Here is a 24,906-nt window from a genome sequence, read left to right on the forward strand (position 1 = left end):
TTAGCATTCATTTCGAGAGGACTAGAATATAAAAGCAAGAATGTAATGCTGAGGCTTTATAAGGTGTTGGTCAGACCACATTTGAAGTATTGTGAGCAGTTTTGGGCCCCATATCTAAGGGAGGATGTGCTGGCATTGGAGAGGGTCCAGAGGACGTTCACAAGGATGGTCCCAAAAATGAAAGGGTTAATATACGAGGAGTGTTTGATGGCTCTCGGCCTGTACTCACTGGAGTTTAGGATGAGGGGGATCTCATTGAAACCTACCAAATATTGAAAGGCCTGGATAGAGTGGACATGGAGAGGATGTTTCCAGTAGTGGGAGAGTCTAGGATCAGAGGCACGGCCTCAGGATAGAAGGACGTTCCTTTAGAACAGAGATGAGGAGGAATTTCTTCAGCCAGAGGGCGGTGAATTTGTGGAATTTGTTGCCACAGATGGCTGTGGATGCCAAGATATTGGGTGTATTTAAGGCAGAGATTGACAGGTTCTTGATTAGTGAGGGTGTAGAAGGTTACGGGGAGGAGAATAGGGTTGAGAAGGAAAAATAAATCAGCCATGATCGAATGGCGCAGCATATTTGATGGGCTGAATGGCCTAATTCTGCTTCTATGTCTTATGGTCTTATTCTGGACCAGCACATCAGAAAGGATGACAAGACCATGAAGAGGATGTGGAGGAAATTTACAGGAAAGATCTCAGGGATCGGGGATCAGGGGGAGTATGTCCTGTTCTCCTTGGAGCAGAGTCCATGAACTGTCACAAACTTGAACGGTCCATGAACCCATCTCACTATCTCATTGTTCCTTTTTTTTGCACAATTTATTTATTTTGTAACTTATAGTAATTTTATACCTTGCACTGTACTCCTGCTGCAAAACAACACATTTCACGACATATAAAACTTGGTTCTGATTCTGAGAAGCTCAAGGGGAAGTTTAATCACGGGTTTCAAAATGATCAGATGTTTGGATAGAATAAATATAGATTAGTTGGGAAATTTGGGAGAAGGATGCAAGATGGAGTTTAATGTGGGAAAAAGTGGTGTTTTTTGTTTATTTTGTAATTTATAGTAATTTTATACCTTGCACTGTACTGCTGCCGTAAAACAACACACTTCACGTCATGCAAGCCAGTGATAATGAACCAGATTCTGTTGCACTCACAGTGAATGGCAGGACCCTAAGGAGCACTGATGTACGGAGGGATCTTGGGGTCCAAGTCCACAGCTCCCTGACAGTAGCAACACAGGCTGGTAAAGGCGTACGGAATGCTTGGCTCTATTAGTTGGGGCACTGAGTATAAAAGTTGGGAAGTCATGTTGCAGCTGTGTAAAACTTGGGTTAGACCACATTTCTTGTGTGCAGTTCTGGTCGCCCCATTACAGAAAGGATGTGGAAGCTTTGGAGAGGGTGCAGAAGAGGTTCACCAGGGTGCTGCGGGTAAGTCAGGGATAATAAACTTGATTCTGATTAATCTGTACACAAAGCTACAGGACTGATTTTTGAGGGCCATTGATGAGGGGAATTTGTTCTTTGATTCCATCGACCAACACCTTCCCGCGATCTGGCAACCCAGGTAAACGCATCGACAACACGGGGTCTTCAGACAGGAGACCACTCCAGGGCTGGGGAACTGTGCGATACTGAGTGCCCACCATGGAATGGAGCAGGTGTTGCTTTTCAAGGGTTTGGGAGAAGGGTTGGTCTCCAAAGCATTCACTGTTTCGTCTACCAGCCCACAGCTCTTGAGGGATTCCTGCCCGAAGCTTAACGTTCCTCTGCACATGGAACTTCTGAGATCAGTTAATTGTCTGTGGAGGGACAGCTTCAGAAACACAAGGGACGGATAAGTGATGCCTCGTGGCCGTTCCCATTCTCAGGACAGTGGCTGCTAGTGAAATGCTGCCCCCATTTCACACCTCTCATCCCTCAGCACTCTCACCCACACAGAGCTGATTAACCTCGTCCATCCCACTCTGTTTAATCTCCTCCACTCTACATGGCCCCTACATCTCTCCCTGTCTGTGATGCCCCCTGGCCCCTACACTCCTCTGTAACCCCCTCCGGCCCCTACACCCCACTGTAACTCCCTCCGGCACCTACACCCCTCCCTGTCTCTGTAACCCCCTCTGGCCCCTACACCTCTCCATGTCTGTGACGCCCCCCAGCCCCTACACTCCTCTGTAACCCCCTCCAGCCCCTACACCCCTCCCTATCTCTGTAACCCCCTCTAGCCCCTCCACACCCCCCCCTTCTCTATAACCCCCTCTGGCCCCTACATCCTGTCTCTGTAACCCCCTCCAGCATCCACACCCCTCCCCGTCTCTGTAACCCCCTCTGGCCCCTACACCCCCCCCCCCCCCCCCCGTCTCTATAACCCCCTCTGGCCCCCACACCCCTCCCAACCCTAATCACTACAGTTTAGCAACACTGTGATCACTTTGGTATCTTTGCACTAAAATGGACTTTTTTTTTGTTCTAATTGTGTTCTTTCTTGTAAAAATTGTGTATAATTTATATTTTTTCTTGTGAATGCTGCTTATCTGATGCTCTGTGCCTGTGATGCTGCTGCAAGTAAGTTTTTCATTGCACCTGTGCACACATGCACGTGCACGTGACACTAAACTCGACTGTGACTTTGATAGTTGGTGCCAACTCAGTAGGCTGAAGGGCCTGTTTCCGTGCTGCCCCTCTCCGTGACTCCCAGCTTTCCTTGGGTGTTGGATAAAATACAAGTTGTGTTTATCTTTCAAAGCTTCAGCAAGCAGAAGTGTCATTGAATTTGGATCTGCCGAAGTAACAATGGTATGGACTGACATCTGGGCTCACCTTTCACACCCAGACCTTCCCAAAGGGACTCTCACTCCACGCAGGTCACTCTAGTAATGGAGGAACGGGGTAGCCATTTTGTGCCTAGCAAGATCCCACACAGCAATGATCATTTAATCTTGTTCTCAGTGACACTGGGTGAGGGGTTTAAATCAGCCCAGAGGACCCTCCTGCCCCTGGGAGTAGAGCCCAGCGACCCTTCACGTTGTGGCCTGTTCCCACCCTGTGGCCTATTCCCACCCCCGTGTCCTGTTCCCACCCCTGTAGCCTGTTCCCACCCCCGTGTCCTGTTCCCACCCCCGGAGCCTGTTCCCAACCTGTGTCCTGTTCCCACCCTGTGTCCTGTTCCCACCCTATGTCCTGTTCCCACCCCGTGTCCTGTTCCCACCCCGTGTCCCCAGTCACGTCAGCATCAAGAAATATACAGTCTCCCACCTGAATCCATTCAATGACTTAAACGTGAAGAATCAGAGAGCAGAAAGTTAAAATTGTGGGAAAAAGATCCACGGGTGACGTGAGAAAGAGACAGGGTGACGACCTGCCAGGAGGGATGGAAACTTGTGTCAATCAGGGCTTTGTAGAGAGAAATAAATCCGGGGAATGGGACTGAGTCACACAGCACGGAGACAGGCTCTTCGGCCCAACTCAACCATGTTGACCAAGATGCCCCATCCAAGCTAGTGCCATTGGCCTATGTTTGGCCCATACCCTCTAGACTTTTCCACTCCACGTACCTGACATGGATAAACGTTGCTGTTGTACCTGCCTCAGCCACTTCCTCTGGCAGCTTGTTCCAAGAGTCTGACTATCCACCTTATCTGGGTCCCTCGTGATTTTATAAACCCCTCCGTCTCCTTCACCCAGGGAAAACAGTGAATAATTTACTGGGGAATGGGACTGCTATGGCTTCTCCACTGACACCCAGGACAGACTGAATGGGTTGAATGATTATTCTGAGCCCTAATGATTCTCTGAGTCAAAGGTACAAAATGCAGGGCGATGCAGAAGTCAGAACTAATTAACCTCACACCATTGCAATCTATATTTAGGCCGCAGTAGAATTAAAACTTCCTGTCACTGACACTGCAAGTTAATTGGGAATAAATTCTTCAGAAGCACTGTGAGAATTAGTTCCCTTTTCCTGTGTTTGGGTCAATTTAAATTTCAGAAATCTACTGAAACTACTTAAAATAATTAATTTCAAAAACTAAAGTCAACACTCTCGTTGCACCTTTACAGAATGGGTCAGTGGAGATCAAATTATGCCCTCACCTCACCTGGGCTGTTAACATGTGGGAGGAGGTGGGTTACGGACCAGGCAATTAATTACGTCATTGACTGGCTGGATGTACCATGACCATAGCACAGGGAACAGGAGATCTCAAGAGTGGGTGGGTGTCCTGTGGATCATGGACTCAGTGCTCAAAGGAGGGAGACCAGCAGAGGAGAGAGGGGACCAGCAGAGGAGAGAGACCAGCAGAGGAGAGATCAGAGGAGAGGGTGACCAGAAGAGACCAGTAGAGGAGGGATTGGAGGAGGGGAACCAGTAGAGGAGAGAGACAGAAAGGGGGGCCAGCAGAGGAGGGATGAGGAGAGGGGAACCAGCAGAGACCAGTAGAGGAGGGGAACCAGCAGAGGGAGACCAGTAGAGGAGGGAGACCAGCAGAGGAGGAGAGGAGGGATTAGAGGAGAGGGGGGACCAGAGTGAGGGCACTGGTAGTGAAGGGTTCAGAAAAACTGAGGCCACTTCACCCTCAGCACCCTCTGATTCCTGCAGCACCCTCAGGCTCTGTGGAGTTAAGGCTTGAATTCCTTGCAGCGAGGAGACCACACTGGGGTGGGAGGTGATCATACGTCACTCACTGCCCAACCTGGGACCGGTGGCAGGGTTTTACCTCACTGGTCAGGGAACACTCATGTTCCCTCTCTCCGGTTTGGATTGTTGGTGAATATCCCACTGTGTTTACCTTCCTCGACCAGCTCAGGTTACTAAGTCATGAATTCTGGCAGCGAGCCAGGGACGGGAGCTCCAGCATCAGCCCTTCTCCATTCTTCCCAACTTCTAATCGGAGAGGTATGGCAGTTGTTTGTCACATATACAAGTGACTCGGAGGGGGATGTAGGTAATTGCTGGGGTTGTAGCTGGCTGATCCTCCCCCATCTGGGGAAAGCAGCTGAGCACCTTCCCTGGCACCTTGCCCTCCCAATGCCTCAACCCCTCCCAGTCATTCTGTTCCAGCCTTTCTCTGCAGTGTTTCCCAACAATATCGCTCTGTGGGCACTTACCGCATGGAAACGGACAGGCTGGCTCTCACCAGGGTCTGCACACTCACTGCAGCCAACAGTCAGACACTAACCCGATCGAGTGAAGACTGCACGCAACACACCAGATTTACCTTCCTCTCATTCCCAAACCAACACACTCCTGACAATTCAAGTCTGGGTCACCCGGCGCAGAATTCTCCAAAATCCTGCCACAGGGCACCGGGGAACCTCTGATGTTTCTTCCTCCCGATACTGACCCCGCATGAGTCTCACAACCTACGCCCCTGCTCCCTGCCCACCCCTCTCACCTCCCCCTCACACCAGCTGCCCCATCACATTTTTACTTTTTTATCTGTTTTGGGGATCTCGGCGTATATGGTTCATCTTCAGTTGTCCTTGAGAAGGTGGAGGTGAGCTGCCTCCTTGAACTGCTGCAGCCCTGGTGAAGGTGCTGTTGGGGAGGAAGATCCTGGATTTAGACCCAGTGACAGCGAAGGAACAGTGATGTACTTCCATGTCAAGATGGTGTGTGACGTGGAGGGGAACCTGTAGGTGATGGCGTCTCCCTACACCTGCTGCCCGCGTCCTTTCTGATGGAAGACCATGGGCTGCTGTGTCTGGATGGTGTCAAGCTTCTTGTTGCTGGAGCTGCATCCACCCAGGCAAGTGTAGAGTGTCCCATCACACTCTGGACCTGTGCCTTGTAGATGGCAGAAAGGCCTTGGGGTGTCAGGTGAGTCACTCACTGCAGGATACCCAACGTCTGACCTGCTCCTGTAGTCACAGTGTTTTATGTGGCTGATCCACTCAAGTTTCCCCCCAGGAACGTTGATGATGGGGAACTCAGCAATGGTAATGCCACTGAAGGTGAAGGGTAGATGGTTAGGCTATCGTTGGAGGTGGCCATCGCCTAGAACTTCTGCAGCATGGATGTTACTTTCCACATCAGCCCTTGCCTGAATATTGTCCAGGTTTTGGTCCTTGCAGCATGGACTTTGGTTCCCCTCTTACCCTCACCTGTCATCTTCAATCAACGTTCCCTCATTACCGTCCTCGCAGTTAAACACAAGAAAATAGGAGCAGGAGGAGGCCACTCAGTCCCTCAAGCCTGCCCTGTTGACCATGGCTTCTGTGCCAGTTCCCCATTGTCCTCAATACCCTGACCTTCCAAAAATGTATCTACCTCCTAAAATGCCTCCAGTGATCCAGCCTCAACAACCTTCTGGGGAAGAGAATTTGGGACGTTCACCTCTGTCTGTGAGAAGAAGCTCCTACACACTTCAAGTTTTAAGTGACTGACTCATAACATCTACCTCAGGAGGCTAAAGAAATTTGGTTTGTCCCCTTTGACTCTCACCAACTTTTACCGATGCTCCATAGCAAGCATCCTATCTGGATGCATCACGGCTTGGTACGGCAACTGCTCTGTCCAGGACCGCAAGAAACTGCAGAGTTGTGGACACAGCCCAGTGCATCACCGACACCAGCCTCCCCTCCTTGTGTTTACCTCTCGTTGTCTTGGTGAAGCAGCCAGCATAATCAGAGACCCCACCCACCCAGGTCATTCTCTCTTCCCCCCTCTCCCATCAGGTAGAAGATACAGGAGCCTGAGGGCACGTACCACCAGGCTCAAGGACAGCTTCTATCCCACGGTGATAAGACTATTGAACGGTTCCCTTATATGGACTTTGACCTCACGATCTACCTTGTTGTGACCTTGCACCTTATTGCACTGCACTTTCTCTGTAGCTGTGACACTTTACTCTGTACTGTTATTGTTTTTACCTGTACTACATCAATGCACCCTGTACTAACTCAATGTAACTGCACTGTGTAATGAATTGACCTGTACGATCGGTGTGCAAGACAAGTTTTTCACTGTACCTCAGTACAAGTGGCAATAATAAACCAATACCAAAACCAATACCCTGGAAAGGAAACAGATCCTCTTATTCACCTGGTCTCGTCCTCTTGCAGTTTTGTACACCTCAATTACATCTTCCCACAGAAGGTGGCCCCAGTTCGGACAGTCTTCCCTCATGACTAGAACCGTCCATCCCCGGAGAACACCTCACAACTCCCCTCTGTCCCCCTTGCCTGTGCTCTCGTACCTGTCCCGTGGAGCTGGTGACCAGAACTGTAGCCGGTGATCCAGCTAAGACCCAACCTATGGCTTATACTAAGAGGCTCCGGATGCTGGAGTCTAGAGCAACAGAAAACTATCTGCTGAAGGAACTCAGCAGGTCCAGCAGCATCTGTGGAGGCGAAGGGATTGTCAACGTTTCGTGTCTAGACCCTGCAGCAAGAAGGGTGCGGTGGCGTTGGAGAGAGTGCAGAGGAGATTCGCCAGGATGTTGCCTGGACTGGAGGGCTGTGGTTATGGGCAGAGATTGGACAGGCTGGGCTTGTGTTCCCTGGAGCGGCGGAGGCTGAGGGGTGACCTGAGCGAGATGTATGAGATTACAAGGTGGATGGTCAGAATCTCTTTCCCACGGTAAGGATATCAAAAACAAGAGGGCAGAGGTTTAAGGTGAGAGGAAGGAGTTGAAAGCGGGTCTGAGGGGTAGGTGTTTACAGAGAGAGAGAGAGTGATATCTGGAACTCACTGCCAGGGGACGGGGTGGAATCAGGAACAGTCACTGCGTTTAAGGGCCAAAAACTAGAAACCTGGGTGAACTCAGTGAGTCAGGCAGCATCTGTTATTCGTTCCAGATTCCAGGCACCTGGAGACATGTCTTCATGTTTAAGATACACTTAGACAGACAATTAAGTTGATGAGGTATAGAAGGATACGGTGCTAATGCGGGTAAATGGGCGAAAGGGTTGGCATGGATGTGGTGGGCCGAAGGGCCTGCTTCTGTGCTGTACCACTCTCGGACTCTTTACTGGATCACTCCTAGTCTCACAATTCCATGCTCCGCTGGCATTTGCCGTGGGGAAGGGCTGTTTGATGAGGTGGGACCCCCACCCCGGCTCCCTCCTCTCTCCGCACCCTGACGCGGTGCTGAGGTTACCACTTACCCATCGGGCCGGAGGTCGGGGATTGGCCTGTCCAGCGGGAGCTGGTCGCTGAGGTAACTGTTGTAGCCATAGTACTGGAACTTCTTCCACGCGATCCGCCGGGTCTCGACAGGGAGGTGGCGGCCCCAGTGAGCGAAGAGCGGAGAGTCGGAGACGGACTCGGCATCTGTATCCTCCTCCTGCTTCTGCGGAGACTCTGGACCGTAAACAGAAGGTGCACGTCAACAACCAAACCCCAGCGACGGGCTCATGTAGGACACCGCAGCACAGCTGTGTTCACTCATAGCTGCCAGTCAGGCGGCACGGAAACAAGCCCTTCGGCCCAACTGGTCCGTGCTGACCAAGGTGCCCCATCCAGGCCAGTCCCATTTGCCTGCGTTTGGCTCATATCCCTCCAACCTTTTCCTAAAACCTGTCCAAAAGTCTTTTAAGTGTTGTAAGGGTGACCTTACAGAGGTGTATAAAATTATGAGGGGCGCAGAGAGGGAAAGAGAATCAGGTTAGGGCAAGAGGGACACTCATTGGTGGGTCCGGAGTATGACTCCAGGCCCACCAATGAGGGTCCCTCAACAGCCTCATCAGAGGCCTTGGGGATAGGCAATAAATGCTGGCCTTGGGGATGGGTGATAAGTGCTGGCCTTAGGGATGAGCGATAAATGCTGGCCTTGGGGATGGGCAATAAATGCTGGCCTTGCCAGTGACACTCACAGCCTGTGAACAGATAAAACAAAAGTCAGGGTTGGATCGGGTGAATGCACACAGTGTTTTCCCCAGGGTTGGGGAACCAAGAACGAGAGGGCACAGGTTTAGGAAGAGAGGGGAGAGATTTAATAAGAACCTGAGGGGCAATTTTTTCACACAAGGGGCGGTGAGTATGTGGAACGAGCTGCCAGAGGAAGTGGTAGAGGCGGGTACAATTACGAAGTATAAAAGACACTTGGCCAGGTCCGTGGATAGGGAGTGTTCAGAAGGAGATGGGCCAAGTGTGGACAGATGGGAATAGCTTACATGGGAATCTTGGTCGATATGGGCCAGTTGAGCTGAAGGGCCCATTTCCATGCTGTCTGACTCTGTGGCGGTGGGGAGGGGGTGGTGGGAGGGACGGTGCTCAGCAGCACGGTGAGCTGGAACACTCTGATAGGTTTTTATTTATTAGTCACATGTACATCGAAACACACAGTGAAATACATCTTTTGTGTAGTGTTCTGGGGGCAGCCCGCAAGTGTTGCCACGCTTCCGGTGCCAACATAGGATGCCCACAACTTCCTAACCCGTACGTCTTTGGAATGTGGGAAGAAACCGGAGCACCCGGAGGAAACCCACGCAGACACAGGGAGAACGTACAAACTCCTTACAGACAGCAGCCGGAATCGAACCCGGGTCACTGGCATTGTAAGAGCGTTACGCTAACTGCTACACTCCCATACTGCCCACTGTACAGAGGGTGCGCAAGCTGAACACTGCTCAGCGGTTGAGAACACGCAGAGTGTAGGTCATGGGAATGGGAATTGCGTGGGAATTATTGGACTATTGTGTTCAGCTCTGGTCACCACACTACAGGAAAGATGTGGTTGAGCTGGAGAGAGTGCAGAGAAGATTCACCAGAATGTGGTCTGGATTGGAGGACTTTAGTTATGGGGAGGGATTGGACAGGCTGGGACTGTTTTCCCGGTATAGCAGATCTCAAGATGGATCCCAATAAGTTACCTTCACCAAACTTAATCTAACCGCCTGTAATTACTCGGTTTAATCCTTTCTCCCTTTATAAACAACGGTACAACATTAGCGTCCCTCCTGTGAGCACGAGAGGATGAACCCTGCACCAGGGCTGAAACACATCAGACTTTGCAGGGTCTTGTCCCGAAACATTGACCATCCCTCTGCCTCCACAGATGCTGTCTGACCCGCTGGATATATTTCATCTGGATCTGGTGTTTTATCCTCTTTTCCCGTGTTTATTCCATCCAATATTTCATGCTCCTCCTGTGTGACTGCATCACCATCATCCCTCCTTCCCTGATTTCAACTAGAAGCTACTTATGAAGATCCCAACCCCTGCACCTCCTCTCGAAGATTAGTTAAGGCCCAACTCTTTCCTCTGCCCTTCACATACTTTCAAAACAGCCTTGGATTTTGATTTGAATTTCATGTCCCAAAAAAGCAAGACAAATCCATTCTGGCGAATTACTGCCCAGTCAGACTACCAATCTACCAATGGAGAGCCGGAATGGAGGCTGGTGACTAGTGGTGTGTTGTAGGGGTTGGTGTTGGGACCCTTGTTATTTTGTTATTTATACAAATGACTTGGATGCACAAGGTTATTGAAAGTGAAGAAGGTTATCGTAGATACAGAGGGGTCTTGATCAGTTTGAGAAGTGGGCCGAGGAGTGGCAAATGGATTTCAATACAGAGATGATGCATTTTGCAAAGTCAAACCAGCGAAGGACTTGTCCTGTGAATGGTAGGGCACTAGGGGGTGTAACAGAACAGAGGGACCAAGGAGTACAAGTGCGTAGTTCATTGAAAGCAGCGTCACAGGTAGACAGGGTGGTGAATTGAAGTAGATTGTGAGGTCAAGAGTTCGTCTTTAACGTACAACTCCTGCAAAGGTCTCCACTCGTCATGGCCCTTGCACCTTACTGTCTGCCTGCACTGCACTTTCTCTGTAACAGTGACACTTGTGGACATCTTCAAGAGGCTGTGCTCAAGGTGGCATCCATCACCAAGGACCCTCACCACCCGGGACATGCCCTCTTCTCGTTACTACCATCGGGGAGGAGGTACAGGAGCCTGAAGACCCACACTCAATGATTCAGGAACAGCTTCTTCCCCTCCACCATCAGATTTCTAAATGCTCTATGAACCCATGAACACTGCCTCGTTATTCCTTTTTTTGCTCTATTTATTTATTTTAGTAATTTACAGTAATTTTATGTCTGGCACTGCACTGCTGCCGCAAAACAACAAATTTCACGTCACATAAGTCAGTGATAATAAACCTGATTCTGGTTCTATATTCTTCATCCTGTTATCGTTTTCCTTCTGTACTACCTTGATGTACCTACGTATGGAATGATCTGTCTGGCTGGCACACGAACAAAGATTTCCACTGTATCTCAGAACACGTGACGATAATAGACCAATGACCAATTTCATTCAGTTTGCGGAGATATTTTTGGGACATACATTGACCGTGCAGAACCACTGGGCAGCGGGGTCTGTAACTGTTTATTCTACATCAGATGGAGCCAGTTCCCAACAGAACTGAGAATGTGCCAGTGAGACTGAAATGGGAAGTGACCGTCTCCCAGAATGAAGCTCTCTGATCCCAAATCGAGGGAGCCACACTGTGTCACAACCCATTATAAAGGGAATGTTGACTCATGAAAGAACAATCTATTTAAATAGGTCAAAAAAAGTGCCACTTAAATCACATTAAGGCAAAAATTTTAATTTATTCATGGGTGTTGCTTATACACAACTCCTTAAACCAGTGCTAATTAACACTGTCACCTCAGCTAATCTTAAACAAACCCTGTTCTCAGTCGCAGGGAAATCCTCTGATAAAACTGTCCTAACCTGGGGGTGCTGAAACAAAACCTAGTCGAAAGGTTAATTCAATTTCTCTCTCCACAGATGCTGCCTGACCTGCTGGGCAGTTTTTGTACTCATCTGAGATCTGCAGTTTTGTTTTGTTTTAATTTGCATTTCCTGCTTATGAATCCAAGCTGCAACAAACAGTCTGCTGGGGGAAGCAGCATCTGTGGCAGGACAGGAATGGTCAACGTTTTGGGGTCGAAACCCTGCATCGGAACCTGCACCTCTCGTGTTGTGCACCTTTGTAGCACAGCACCCCTGAGAGGGAGGGTCAGAGAGAGAGAGGGTCAGAGAGAGAGAGGGTCAGAGAGAGGGGGAAGGGACAGAGGGAAAGGGACAGAGAGAGACAGGGAAAGGGAGGGACAAAGAGAAAGAGGGGACAGAGAGAGAGGGGGGGACAAGAGGGGGGGACAGAGAGGGGGGAGACAGAGAGGGGAGAGACAGAGGGAGAGAGAGGGAGAGAGAGAGAGTGGGAGGCAGAGAGAGAGAGTGGGAGAGAGAGAGAGGGGGATAGAGAGAGAGAGAGGGAGGGACAGAGAGAGGGAGGGGGACACACAGAGAAGCCACTGCCTTCAGTGCTGTCTTTGACTGCCAGGCAGGGAGAGCCTATTCTGTGACGTGACCGTGAGAAAGAGCAGGACATCGGCAGTAATGAAGCCTGAAGCCAGCAAATTCGTCAGTGAGCACAGGCAGCAGGAAACAGCAAGCAGTGCATCACTGCCAGGGACTTGCTGCTCCTGGAGAGCAGGCATGTGCACACAGACGCGCGCACACACAGATGTATGCACACACAGACGCGCGCACACACAGACGCGCGCACACACAGACGCGCGCACACACACACACAAAGATTGAAGAAAGCTGCAGATCAAACATTGCAGCAGATGCAGAAACTGTGAAAGAAATGTATTGCTCACTCATGAACATTCCCAGTTCTATGAAGGGTCTTCAGCCTGAAACATTAACTCGGTTTCACTCTCCACAGACACCGCTTGACCTGCAGAGTATCTCCACCATTTTCTGTTCTAGTTATGCAAAGTTGCATGAAATGTACGGTACAGAAACAGGCCATTCAGCCCCTCTGCTCTGTGGTGGTATCGATGCTCCAAACAAACATCCTCCCTCTCTGCTCCATCAGAACGGACTCAGATGGAACGATGGGGAGCACACACACCAGCACACACTGACAGAACGAGGGACGGGACCCACTGGAGATGACCACGGCCCTCTACAACAACTGTCATGTCCAGATGTAATGGAGACAACACAGAAGTCAATGTGAACACAGTACGATCCCACAAAGAGCACTGTGATAATGATGAGGTCACCCATTCTGGAGCTGTTGAATGATGGACAAATAGTGGTCCCAGAGCTGGGAGAAATCCCCTCCGGTCCATGAAATAGAGTCACGGGATTTATGTTCATCTGAGTAAATGGGACTGTGGCTTAAAATCTGTTTCCAAAGACATTAGACTCTGCACGGCTCCCTCAGTGTGCACTTCCACAATGTGACCCTCCCTCAGTACCGCCCCCACAGTGTGACCCTCCCTCAGTACCGCCCCTTTTTAAAAAATATAATACAAACGTTTATTTGCTAAAAGCATTACAAAAGAACATGTGGTGCCAGAACTACAACAACTAATGCAGAAAATAGAAGAAAAAATATGCAAACTACAGAACTACAACAATAACGCTAACGAGAAACCGCTAAACGCACATGTAATACTTCAGAGAAGAAGCACATTTTCACCATCCACGACACACGCGATCCCCTGAGGGGCCCACCGAGCGCGGAACTCAACCAGGGTGCCCAAAGACACCTGCGTGCGCACATAAGCACGGAAGACGGGCAGTCAGGCGGACAGGCCGGAACCCTCGGTTGCCCGTCGCCGTGTCCCGTGGATGGCCAGCTTGGCCAGGCCTAGGAGAAGACCCACCAGGAGATCCTCTGCGTGCCCCGCCCCGCGCCGCACCAGGTGACTGTAGATCAACAGCGTCGGGCTGAAGTGCAGCCAGAACTTGAGCAGCAGCCCCCTCAGATACGCAAAGAGGGGCTGCAACCTCTCGCACTCTGCGTACACGTGGTACACCGTCTCCTCCCGGCCACAGAAGTGTCAGGTGGCCAGGGTGTCTCAGAACCACCTCCCCCACAATCCTGAGAACCAGTTGTTCATTAACATGAGTAAAGCCAGCAAGTTACAATGAGGTCGTCCACAGTCAGCCTTGGAGGGGGTGTGGGGGAGGTTTTTTGGAACATTCCCAGGGAGGAGAGAGAGATTGCAGAAGTCGGGAATGTTCTCCACATTTCAGGCTGGTGGGTTGCGAATGGTTAATAAGGAATCCAAAATCCTGAGGTGTTTTGTAACCGAGGGGCGCAGATTCACGATAACTCGAAGAAGAGCTGGAACGGATGACGTCTCTCTGCGGCTCACTGCAATCCAGGACTTGCTGCCTGAATGGATAATAGATGCAGATTCACAGCGACATTCCAAATAGAGTTCTGTAGCTTGCTGAAAAGGACATAAAGGCAGGGCTGTGGGGTAAGAGCAGGGGCTGGGAAAAAATGGAAAATCCTATCAATGTGATCAATAGGGTTCGCAGCCTGTGCATCACTGATTATCCGAGTCTTCGCCGCAATCTGACCGCCATTCAAGACATCTCTCTATTGACGAGCGAACAATGGGTACCTCTGATCCATGACCCCACACTCCCCTGGACTATTATCCCTGACGAGATCCACAAAAAAGAAGGAAACGCACAAGCATTCCAGCTGGTCAAATGTGCTGACTGCTGATCAGGGAAAGTCCACAAGCAGCTCTCCCGGGTCTTGGCTGATCCTACGACTGACGTAGATTATTTGTTGATTCATTCCCATCAGTAATGAGGTGGCGTCCAACAAAACACACCAGTGAACACTGCCTTTTGTCTGACGTGCTGGTGAAATGCCAGTGGTGATCGCAGGAGCTGTGATGAACAGCTCGTAGGTCACGAAGTGGAACTGGACCGAAAACTGGCAGCAGCCAAAAAACAGGCCGAGATTCCCACCTTCAGCACACTCCCTCTCTTTTCTCCCATCCACTCCCTGCTCTTGTGCCTCTTGGTCATAGGAGAATGAGGGACAACCTTATACAAGTGTTTAAAATTATGAGAGGCATAGACAAGGTGGACGGTAACAGTCTTTTGCCCAGGGTAGGGGAGTCCAAAACTAGGGGGCATAGGTTTAGGGTGAAAGGGGAAGATTTAAAAGTGACCTGAGGGGCAACTTTTTCACGCAGAGGGTGGTGAGTGTATGGAACGAGCTGCCAGAGGAAGTGGGTGAGGCAGGTACAACAGTGTCATTTAAGAAGCACTTGGATAGGTACATGGAGGGGTGGGGCTTGGAGGGATATGGGCCAAATGCAGGAAATTGGGACTAGCTGGGTGGGCACTGTGGTCGGCATGGACTGGTTGGGCCGAAGGGCCTGTATCCATGCTGTGTTGCTCTGTGACTCTATATGTTTATGGGATCAACGCTCATTCAGGATAGAAATCTAGGCTGGCAGCTTAATGTGTCCCAAGTGAGCGCCACACTGTGGGAGGGGCGGAACTGAGGGAGGGTCACACCGTGGGGGGGCAGTGCTGAGGGAGGGGTGGCACTGAGGGAGGGTCACACAATGGGAGGGGTAGTACTGACGGAACGTTTTAAACTATGGGTCTGCCCATTGAAGGCAGAGATAGGAGAAGTTTTTTGCTCTCAGAGGCTGGTGAGTGAGGCGATGAGTCCAACATCAGTGGCAGGGAAATTACTGAACCAAAACTCTCAGGGACGGGTTTAACCTACACTTGGAAAGGCAGGGATTAATCAAAGATAGTCAGTGTGACTTTGTAGTGGGAGATCCTGTCTGACCAATTTGCATGAGTTTTCAATACAGCAAAATTGTTGATGAGGGCAGTGGAGTTGATGCGGACTTCACGAAACTAGTCCAGGAAGTGAGAGCGCGAGGGATCCCGAACGAGTCGGCAAATCAGCTTTTAACAGGAGGCGAGGGGGATGGTGGAAGCAGACATGACTCCATGTTTTGAACTCTCTTCCTCAAAGGGCAGTGGAAGCAGAGTTGTGGAATATTTTGAAGGCAAAAGTGGACAGATTCTTGATAAGCAAGGAGTTGAAAGGTTGTACGAGAGCATCCTGTGGGCAGGTCACTGGGGTGGGCCTTGAACACACAGTCTCTGATTCAAACATGAGTGCATTGTCCACACAAACAAGATCCCTGCTCAGGTGTGAAAACAAACCTCGACCCTACCACAGCCAATCCCAAAGCAAAGCGACCACAGCCAATCCCAGTGCAATGCGACCACAACCAATCCCAATGCAATGCGGCCACAGCCAATCCCAACGCAATGCGGCCACAGCCAATCCCAACGCAAAGCGACCACAGCCAATCCCAGTGCAATGCTACCACAGCCAATCCCAATGCAAAGCGACCACAGCCAATCCCAACACAATGCGGCCTCAGCCAATCCCAGCGCAATACTACAACAGCCAATCCCAATGCAAAGCGACCACAGCCAATCCCAGTGCAATGCTACCACAGCCAATCCCAATGCAAAGCGACCACAGCCAATCCCAGTGCAATGCGACCACAACCAATCCCAACACAATGTGGCCACAGCCAATCCCAACGCAAAGCGACCACAGCCAATCCCAGTGCAATGCTACCACAGCCAATCCCAACACAATGCGGCCACAGCCAATCGAAGTGACCCTGAGGTGGCCAATTCCAAACCAACCCAACCAATCATGGCCAACCCTAACCCAACCACCATAGCCAATTACACCCTGACCCCTCCACAGCCAATCCCAAACCGAGTCCGAGGACGTCATTTATTCCATATGTGACACAGCTGGCAGTAGCCAGACTTGAACCGCTAAACACAGGGCCCTGGTGAAGGAAGAATCCCACAGTCACAGCAGCGTTTCAGGGTCTCCCAGGGCAGAAGTCATTGGACTGATGCTCAGGACGCACTGGCAGCTTTCTCCACCAGGCAGTCACAGCTCAAACAGGATCCCTTCATTCCTGTGGAGATCCAGGTTATAGCAAAGCGCAGATTGATTCACAGGAACAGAACGAGGCCATTCAGCCCCTCAAGTTAGATCGTGGCTGATCTACAGCTGACCTCCACATGCACGACTCCTCTTCATACCCCCTGGGTGTTCTTCATAAGAAAATACCGATGCACTGGGAGGACTGCTGTGGTCACACTGCTCACTCACCGCAGAGATAAAGCCTCTGCCATCTAGTGGTTGTTCCCAGACCATCAGGGGCACACGTGTGGTTGTGAAGATCAGCTACCAAAGCAGGAGTACGCCACCAAGACCATCACTACAGTCAGCTCGAGGGAGTCCCGATACACCGAGAGGAAAGCTCCAAGTTCAGTCAGAGATGACTGTGATGGCAGTCAATGCTGGATACCAGTCCCTCCCCCGTAGCATCACCAGAGGTGCAGTGCAGAGCACGGCTCTGGATAGATCAATCAATAGACAGTCTGGTGATGTAGAGAAAGTGAGAGAGAGACAGAGATTGGTACCAAACAGAATGGGAGGTCAAAAATAGATAGAAAGAGAGTGATAGAGCGAGGAAGAGAGAACTAAACAAAGAAAGAGTAGGGAGGTTGAAGGGAGAGGGAGTTGGGGAGTCGGGAGGTTGAGTTTGGGTGTAACAGGGTCGTGTGTAGGGAGTCAGAGGTCAGGAGAGCGCCACAGATTCTCTCAGTGAATCCAGTGACCTCCCCCATGATCCGTTGAAGAACCCAATTGTTCCTTCCAACAACAGAGAGGAGATTCTCGGAGCCTTAGCCCTAGTTATATTTTATCTCCATGTCCGCATTCCCAGAGATGTGATTCAGGGTCTGTGTGGGGGGAAAGTTAGTGCCTCAAGGCGGCATCCATCACTAAGGCCCCTCACCGCCCGGGACGTGCCCTCTTCTCGTTACTACCATTGGGGAGGAGGTACAGGAGCCTGAAGACCCACACTCAACGATTCAGGAACAGCTTCTTCCCCTCTGCCATCAGATTTCTGAACGGTCCATGAACCCATGAACAATAGTTATTCCTCTTTTGCACTATTTATTTATTTTTGTAATTTATAGTAATTTTATGTCTTGCACTGTACTGCTGCCGCAGAACAACACATTTCACCTCATATGTCAGTGATAATAAACCCGATTCTGATTTTATAGCTGCTGGTGAGGGCTCTTCAACCTGAAACGTTACCTCTGTTACTCCCTCCTCAGATGCTGCCTGACCTGCTGAGTGTTTCTAGAATTTCCTGTTCTTATTTAAAATTTGTAGCATTCTTTTACTATCATTTAATAATCACTCGGCGACGTATTGAAATCTATCGCGTGTAAACAGAAAGTAAAGAAAAAAAGCACTTTTTCACTCCGGTACAATCATCAGAAACACATCACAGGCAGTGGGGTTGGGTCAACAGCGGCAGGCATTGTACCAGTTCCAGAGGATGCTCTGACCAGCTGTGCTGCACAGCTGTTCCTGCGGTTTAATGTTTTGCTTCAGGCTGCAGGCAGGGAGACGTGGAGAGGAAGCTCTCAGCCTCCTGACGTACGAGCCGAGGCTGATTAAAGATTTACAACCTGATCCACGTTCCGTCCCGAGCTCTCTCTGCACTGTCCTCAGAGACATAAATGGATTTACTGGCAGAGGTGAGAGGGACAAATCAGGTTCCTGAACCTCAAAAAAAACTGTGGATTCAGGAAAGCCAAAATAAAAGCAGAAATTGCTGAAAATCCTCAGCAACTCAGGCAGCGTCTGTGGAGAGAGAATCAGATGCCACCTGACCTGCTAAGCATTTCCAACATTTTCTGTTTGTGTTTCCCCCAAACTCCTCCTGCTCCCTCACAGCTCTGGTTCGATCCCAAGCTCGGGCACTGTCTGAGTGGAGTTTGCATGTTCTCCCTGTGAGGGCGTGGGTTTTCCCCGGGTGCTCCAGTTTCCTCCCACGTCCCATGGACGTGCTGCCGTATATTTAACTGGACACGATAACTTACCCCAAGTGTTTATGGTTCAGTGCTTCAAGTTCCTTGGGGAAAATACCACCAACTTGTCCTAGCCGAGCCATGTAGACCCTATGGCTAAGAAAGCTCACGAGTGCCTCTGCTTCCTCAGGAGGCTAAGGAAGTTCAGCATGTCCCCGATGACCCTCACCAATTTTTATCAATGTATCATAGAAAGCATCCTATCCAGATGCATCACGGCTTGGTATGGCAGCTGCTCTGCCCGGGACTGCAAGAAATTTCAGAGAGTTGTGAACACAACCCAGTCCATCACAGAAACCAGCCTCCCCTCCATGGACTCTGCCTACACTTCTCGCTGCCTCGGTAAAGCAGCCAACATAATCAAAGACCCCACCCACCCCGGACATTCTCTCTTCTCCCCTCCCATTGGGCAGAAGATAAGAGATACCTTTATTAGTCACATGTACATCGAAACACACAGTGAAATGCGTCTTTTGCGTAGAGTGTTCTGGAGGCAGCCCGCAAGTGTCACCACGCTTCCGGCGCCAACATAGCATGCCCACAACTTCCTAACCCGCACGTCTTTGGAATGTGGGAGGAAACCGGAGCACCCGGAGGAAACCCACACAGACATGGGGAGAACGTACAAACTCCTTACAGACAGCGGCGGGAATTGAACCTGGGTTGCCGGTGCTGTAATAGCGTTACGCTAACCGCTACACTACTGGTGGAACATTTCGGCCAATAGGGCGCTGGAAGCAGATTCAATAGAAACTTCCAGAAGGGGAATGAGATAAAGATTGAATAGGGGAAGATTACATGCTGCAGAGAACAGGGATGGGAGCCAATCCAATTGGAGAATTCTTTCAGAGAGCCGGCACATAGACAATGGGCTGAATGGGCTGTTTTGGTGCTGTACCATCCCATCAGGGTGCACTGTACCGGGTCAGTGAGACCACTCACACAACCTCATCTGAGACAGCAGTGTGGGACCCAGTGTGGCTTCACACCACTGACGCAAAGGTCACTCATTCAGTTGCGGCCAACAGTAGCGAAGGGGCATCCACCAGAGGGACTGTGCCCACACTTCCTGCTCTGGGGCAGTTAGGGATGGGCAATAAATACTGGCCTCGGCAGCAACACCCACAAGCTTATGAGGCAAAGGCTTTCCCATCATCTTTCCCCCAAACCCAAAGAGAAAACAAGGACCAAGATGAAGGAATGTCTTTTTGCCACCTCACCCCCTCAGGACATCCCAGGCACAGTGCTGATAATAAATTCTAAACCAAACTAAACCACTGTGGTTGTGTGGGAGGAAGCCTAGGTCTATCTATGTACAGCAAGTCTGTAAGATATTAGTTAACACCGAAAACACTGCAGATGCTGGAAATCTGAGATGTCTGGAGAGTAAAGACACCTACATTAGACTGTTGTTCATTGATTGCCTTCAATACTATAATCCCAAGGGAACTCATCACCAAACTCCGAGACCTGGCCACCATAGAAAGCATCCTATATGGATGCATCACGGCTTGGTACGGCAACTGCTCTGCCCAGGACCGCGAGAAGCTGCAGAGAGTTGTGGACACAGCCCAGCGCATCACGGAAACCAGTCTCCCCTCCACGGACTCTGTCTATACCTCTCGCTGCCTTGGTGAAGCAGCCAGCATAATCAATGACCCCACCCGGGTCATTCTCTCTTCTCCCCTCTCCCATCAGGCAGAAGATACAGGAGCCTGAGGGCACGTACCACCAGGCTCAAGGACAGCTTCTATCCCATGGTGATAAGACAATTGAACGGTTCCCTAATACGATGAGATGGACTCTTGACCTCACAATCTACCTTGTTATGACCTTGCACCTTATTGTCTACCTGCAATGCACTTCCTGTAGCTGTGACACTTTACTCTGTATTCTGTTATTGTTTTACCCTGTACTACCTCAATGCAGTGTGTAATGAATTGACCTGTATGATCGGTGTGCAAGACAAGTTTTTCACTGTACCTCGGTACAAGTGACAATAATAAACCAATACCAATAAAAACGGAAAGTGCTGGAAACACCCAGCAGCAAGGCAGCGTCTGTGGAGAGAGAAAGAATTAATGTTTCAGGTCCAAGACCCATCGTCAGAACTCACTTTGATGAAGGTCCTCTCTCCACAGATGCTGCCTGACCTGCTGAGTGTTTCCAGCATTTTCTGTTTTTATTCCATAAGGACACAGGTAGACAGGGTGGTAGTGAAGATGTACTTGCCTTCCATCAGCCGAGGCACTGCGTACAAGAGTTGGGACATCATGTTACAGTTATGGGAAACATTGGTTCGACCGGACTAGTCAATGTTTCCCATAACCTCAGGAGAGATGTGATTCGACCAGAGAGGGTGCAGAGAATATTCACAAGGATGATGCTTGTATTGGAAGGCTTGAGTTATCAGCAGAGGCTGGATAGACCGGGCCAGATTCTGGGAATAACATGAATGAGAACGAACTAGATCCAGTATCTTTTTCCCAGGACTGAAATGTCCAGTACTAGAGGGCATGCATGTGAGAGAGGGAAAGTACAAAGGAGATGTGTGGGGCAAGTTTTTTTTGGCATAGAGAGCAGTGGGTGCCTGGAATGTGCTGCCAGGGGTGGTGGTGGAGGCAGATATGCAAGATAAGGTTTGCAAGAGAAGATCTTCAATAATAATAAACCAATTCCAATTCCAAGATAGCAAAGGAGCATTTAAGAAACTCATAGGTAGGCACATGAATATGAAGAGAAGGGAGAGGTAATGGTCAATGCAGGAAATAGGGATTAGTTTAATTAGGAGTCATTGGTTTGATTAGTTTGGCACAACATTGTGGGCTGAAGGGCCTGTCCTGTGCTGCACTGTTCTATGTTCTAGAAGTTCCAGATTTAGTGCAGGGATTGGTACCTTCAGCTAAGTCCCACCAACCCACAGCCTCAGTCACCCATCCACTTGTCTTTCACTCAGCAATGTGGCCAGATTAGACACAAGAAAACCCTTCCCTGGAAATGTTCCAAAAGTCCATCAGATCCCAGAGTCCCAGACTGTGGATTCAGATAAAACAAGATAAAATTGCATTTACCATCGGGCAGGAGGTACAGAAGCCTGAAGTCCCACACCACCAGGTTCAGGAACAGTGACTTCCCTTCAACCATCGACCTGCACAACCCTAACCCTACCTCAGCAACAGAACACTACCGACCACCTCCTGCACTACCGTGGACTTTCTCTGGTTTTTTTTTGCACTAATGTCTTGATTTTGCACAGTCTTTTTCCCCTCTCTCTTTACGGACTGTACAATTTATGTCTAATTTACATTCTGTGTGTTTTCTGTACCTACGTACCTGTGGCGCTGCTGCAAGCAAGTCTTGCATTGTACCTGCACCTCACTGCACTTGTGCACCTGACAACAAACTCGACTTGGCCCGAGTTAAGCGGAGGATCGGCAAACTGATGTGAATGGTGCATTCGCTTCAATGGGACTGTCTTTGGCCCAGGTTCCCACTGGTGTCAAATCGCTGTGGTCTTTTTCCGTGGGATTCTCGGGGGCGGGTGGGGGAGAAAGATTTCTGGCTGGACATCAGAAACCACAGCCTCTCCACCCAGTGTACATTCACACAGCCTGCTCGTTCACACCAGGAGGAAGCTGCTGGTGCTTCCCAGAATATCCAGTTCCCAAGGCCAGTCCTGGATGGGGAACTGGCCCGTGGACGAGCCCTCTCACCAGCTTACCGAACTTGTCCCAGCCAGGTCTTCCAATGAGCTGCTGTGGGGGAATGATCCCGATAATGCCTCACCCCCTCCCCAAGCCCCACGTGTGCCCCCGTGTATTGCGACAGGCACGCACCTCACCAGTGTTGTGGCCATCAATGGTGCCCAGCCCACGGCCATTTGGCCTTCAACTGTGTGATACTGTTCGTGGCCCGACAAACCACACCCACCTCACTGCACTCAGTCAATCAGCATCTCCCTTCCTCAACAAGTTGCCTTTAATAAAGTAGATCCTCCCTGCGGTTCTTAACAAACATCTGGCACTGGGCCAGATGTGTTCTTGGATCAGTATGTCTGGCACTGAGCCCGTATCCCAGCAGTTCTAATCCCACCATCAAATCACAGAGTCATACACCACAGTAAAGGCCCTTCAGCCCATTATGTTAATGCCAACCATTGTGTTTATCGATACAAATGGTTGGCAAATAACCACCGAGTCCATGGCCTTCCATGCCCTGATGATTCAGAGAACAGTACAGTACAGGAACAGGCCCTTGGGCCCATCATGTCCATGGTGACCCTACACTGGTCCCCATTACCCATTCAGTCTGTAGCTTGCTCTGTCCTGGAGATTCAACAACTTGTCCAGATGTCTCTCTGCCTCCACCTCCACCACCACCACCACCCCCGCGCCACCCCAGGCAGTGTTCCCACCACCCTCAGAAACATTCCCCCTCAGATCCTCTCGAAACATCCTCTCACCTTAAAACTATACCCTTTTATTCTAGACACCCCCAGCAGGGAAAAAAGATTCTTACTATTGAACTTACCCATCCAATCACCCTGTCGGGCTTCCTCACCTTGTCCACCTGTGCTGCCACATTCACAGGTCATGGACTTGTACCCCAAGGTCCCTCTGTTCATCAGCACTCCCGGGGGCCCTACCATTTACTGTTTCTGTCTTACTCTTGTTGGACCTTCCAAAATGCATCAGCTCACACTTGTTGGGATTAAACTGCATCTGCCAATGCTCCCCCCAGGTTTCAATATGATCTATATCAGATGGCACAGACATTGTGGTCTGAAGAGCCTGTTCCTGTGCTGTATGATCTATGGTCTATGTTATCAGGATTTACAGAGGGATCTTGATCGGCCGGGTAAGTGGGCCGAGGAATGGCAAATAGAGTTTAATTCGGATAAGTGTGAGGTATTGCATTTTGGAAAGACCAATAAGGGTTGGACTCTCACAGTGAACAGTAGGGTCCTGGGGAGTGTTGTAGAGCAGAGGGACCTAGGAGACCAGGTACGTGGTTCCCGGAAAGTGGTGTTGCAGGTAGACAAGGTGGTGAAGAAGGCATTTGGTACGCTGGCCTTCATCTGTCAGGGCACTGAGTATAGAAGTTGGGATGTTATGTTGCAGTTGTACAGGACGTTAGTGAGGCCACATTTGGAATATTGTGTTCAGCTTGGTCACCCTGCACTAAGCTGCAAATAGTGATTTACGAGGACGTTGCCTGGACTCGAGGGACTGAGTTATGGAGAGAGGTTGAGCAGGTTGGGACTTTCTTCACTGGAGCGCAGGAGAATGAGGGGTGATCTTATAGAGGTGTATAAAATCATGAGGGGCATCGATATGGTGAATGCACTCAGTCTTTTCCCCAGGTTTGGGGAATCAAGAACTAAGGGTTTAGGGTGAGAGGGGAGAGATTTAATAGGAATTTGAGGGGCAACCTTTTCACCCAGAGGATGGTCAGTATATGGAACGAGCTGCCAGAGGAAGTGGGTGAGGCAGGTACGTCAACAACACTTAAAAGGTACTTGGGGAGGTACATGGATAGGAAAGGTTTAGAGGGAAATGGGGCAAATGGGACTAGCTTAGATGGGAATCTTGGTTGGCATGGACGAGTTGGGCCAAAGGGCCTGTTTCTGTGCTGTAAGACTCTATGACTATTTCCTGCTGTGGCCTAAGACAATTTTCCTCATTATCTACAAATTTTTGCATCATTTGCAAATCGAACATCATACCTCCAATATTCATATCCATTAATGTACACCAAAGATCCCAGCAGCGAATTGGAATGACCCCAAGATGCTCCGCACTTGACTTCAGTGGTTCAAGAAGGAGGAGCATCACTGGCTCCTCCGGGGCACGAGCGATGGGTGATAAACTTCAGTCAGCCCCACGTTCTGGGCATTTTGCAAGTCAATGGCATAAGGTCCAACTCTGGAGTCACATGAAGATCAGACCAGGTAGGGACAGAGCTACCACCCCAGAGAGAGACAATGGAATTATCCATCAATCCAACAGATTCAAAGTCAATGCACTTTGGGCGATCAAATCTAAAGTGACAGTACACAGTTAACGGCAGGACCCATAGCAGTGCTGATGTACAGAGGGATCTTGGGGTCCAGGTCCATAGCTCCCTGAAAGTGGCTGCACGGGTTGATAGGGTGGTAA

At 50.0% G+C, this 24,906-nt stretch overlaps 1 protein-coding gene across 1 annotated transcript in view; it reads right to left on the reverse strand.

The window, feature by feature from the left end:
- The window catches only part of LOC127577593 (polypeptide N-acetylgalactosaminyltransferase 18-like), an 88,210-nt gene that overhangs the window by 46,441 nt on the left and 16,863 nt on the right, over positions 1-24,906 (reverse strand). Inside the window, exon 2 of the mRNA XM_052028853.1 lies at positions 8,117-8,312. Within this exon, the coding sequence (XP_051884813.1) occupies positions 8,117-8,312 (196 nt within the window). The remainder of the gene's footprint in view (positions 1-8,116; positions 8,313-24,906) is intronic.

Source organism: Pristis pectinata, chromosome 14 (genome assembly GCF_009764475.1).
Source record: "Pristis pectinata isolate sPriPec2 chromosome 14, sPriPec2.1.pri, whole genome shotgun sequence".
NCBI classification, from domain to species: Eukaryota; Metazoa; Chordata; class Chondrichthyes; order Rhinopristiformes; family Pristidae; genus Pristis; species Pristis pectinata.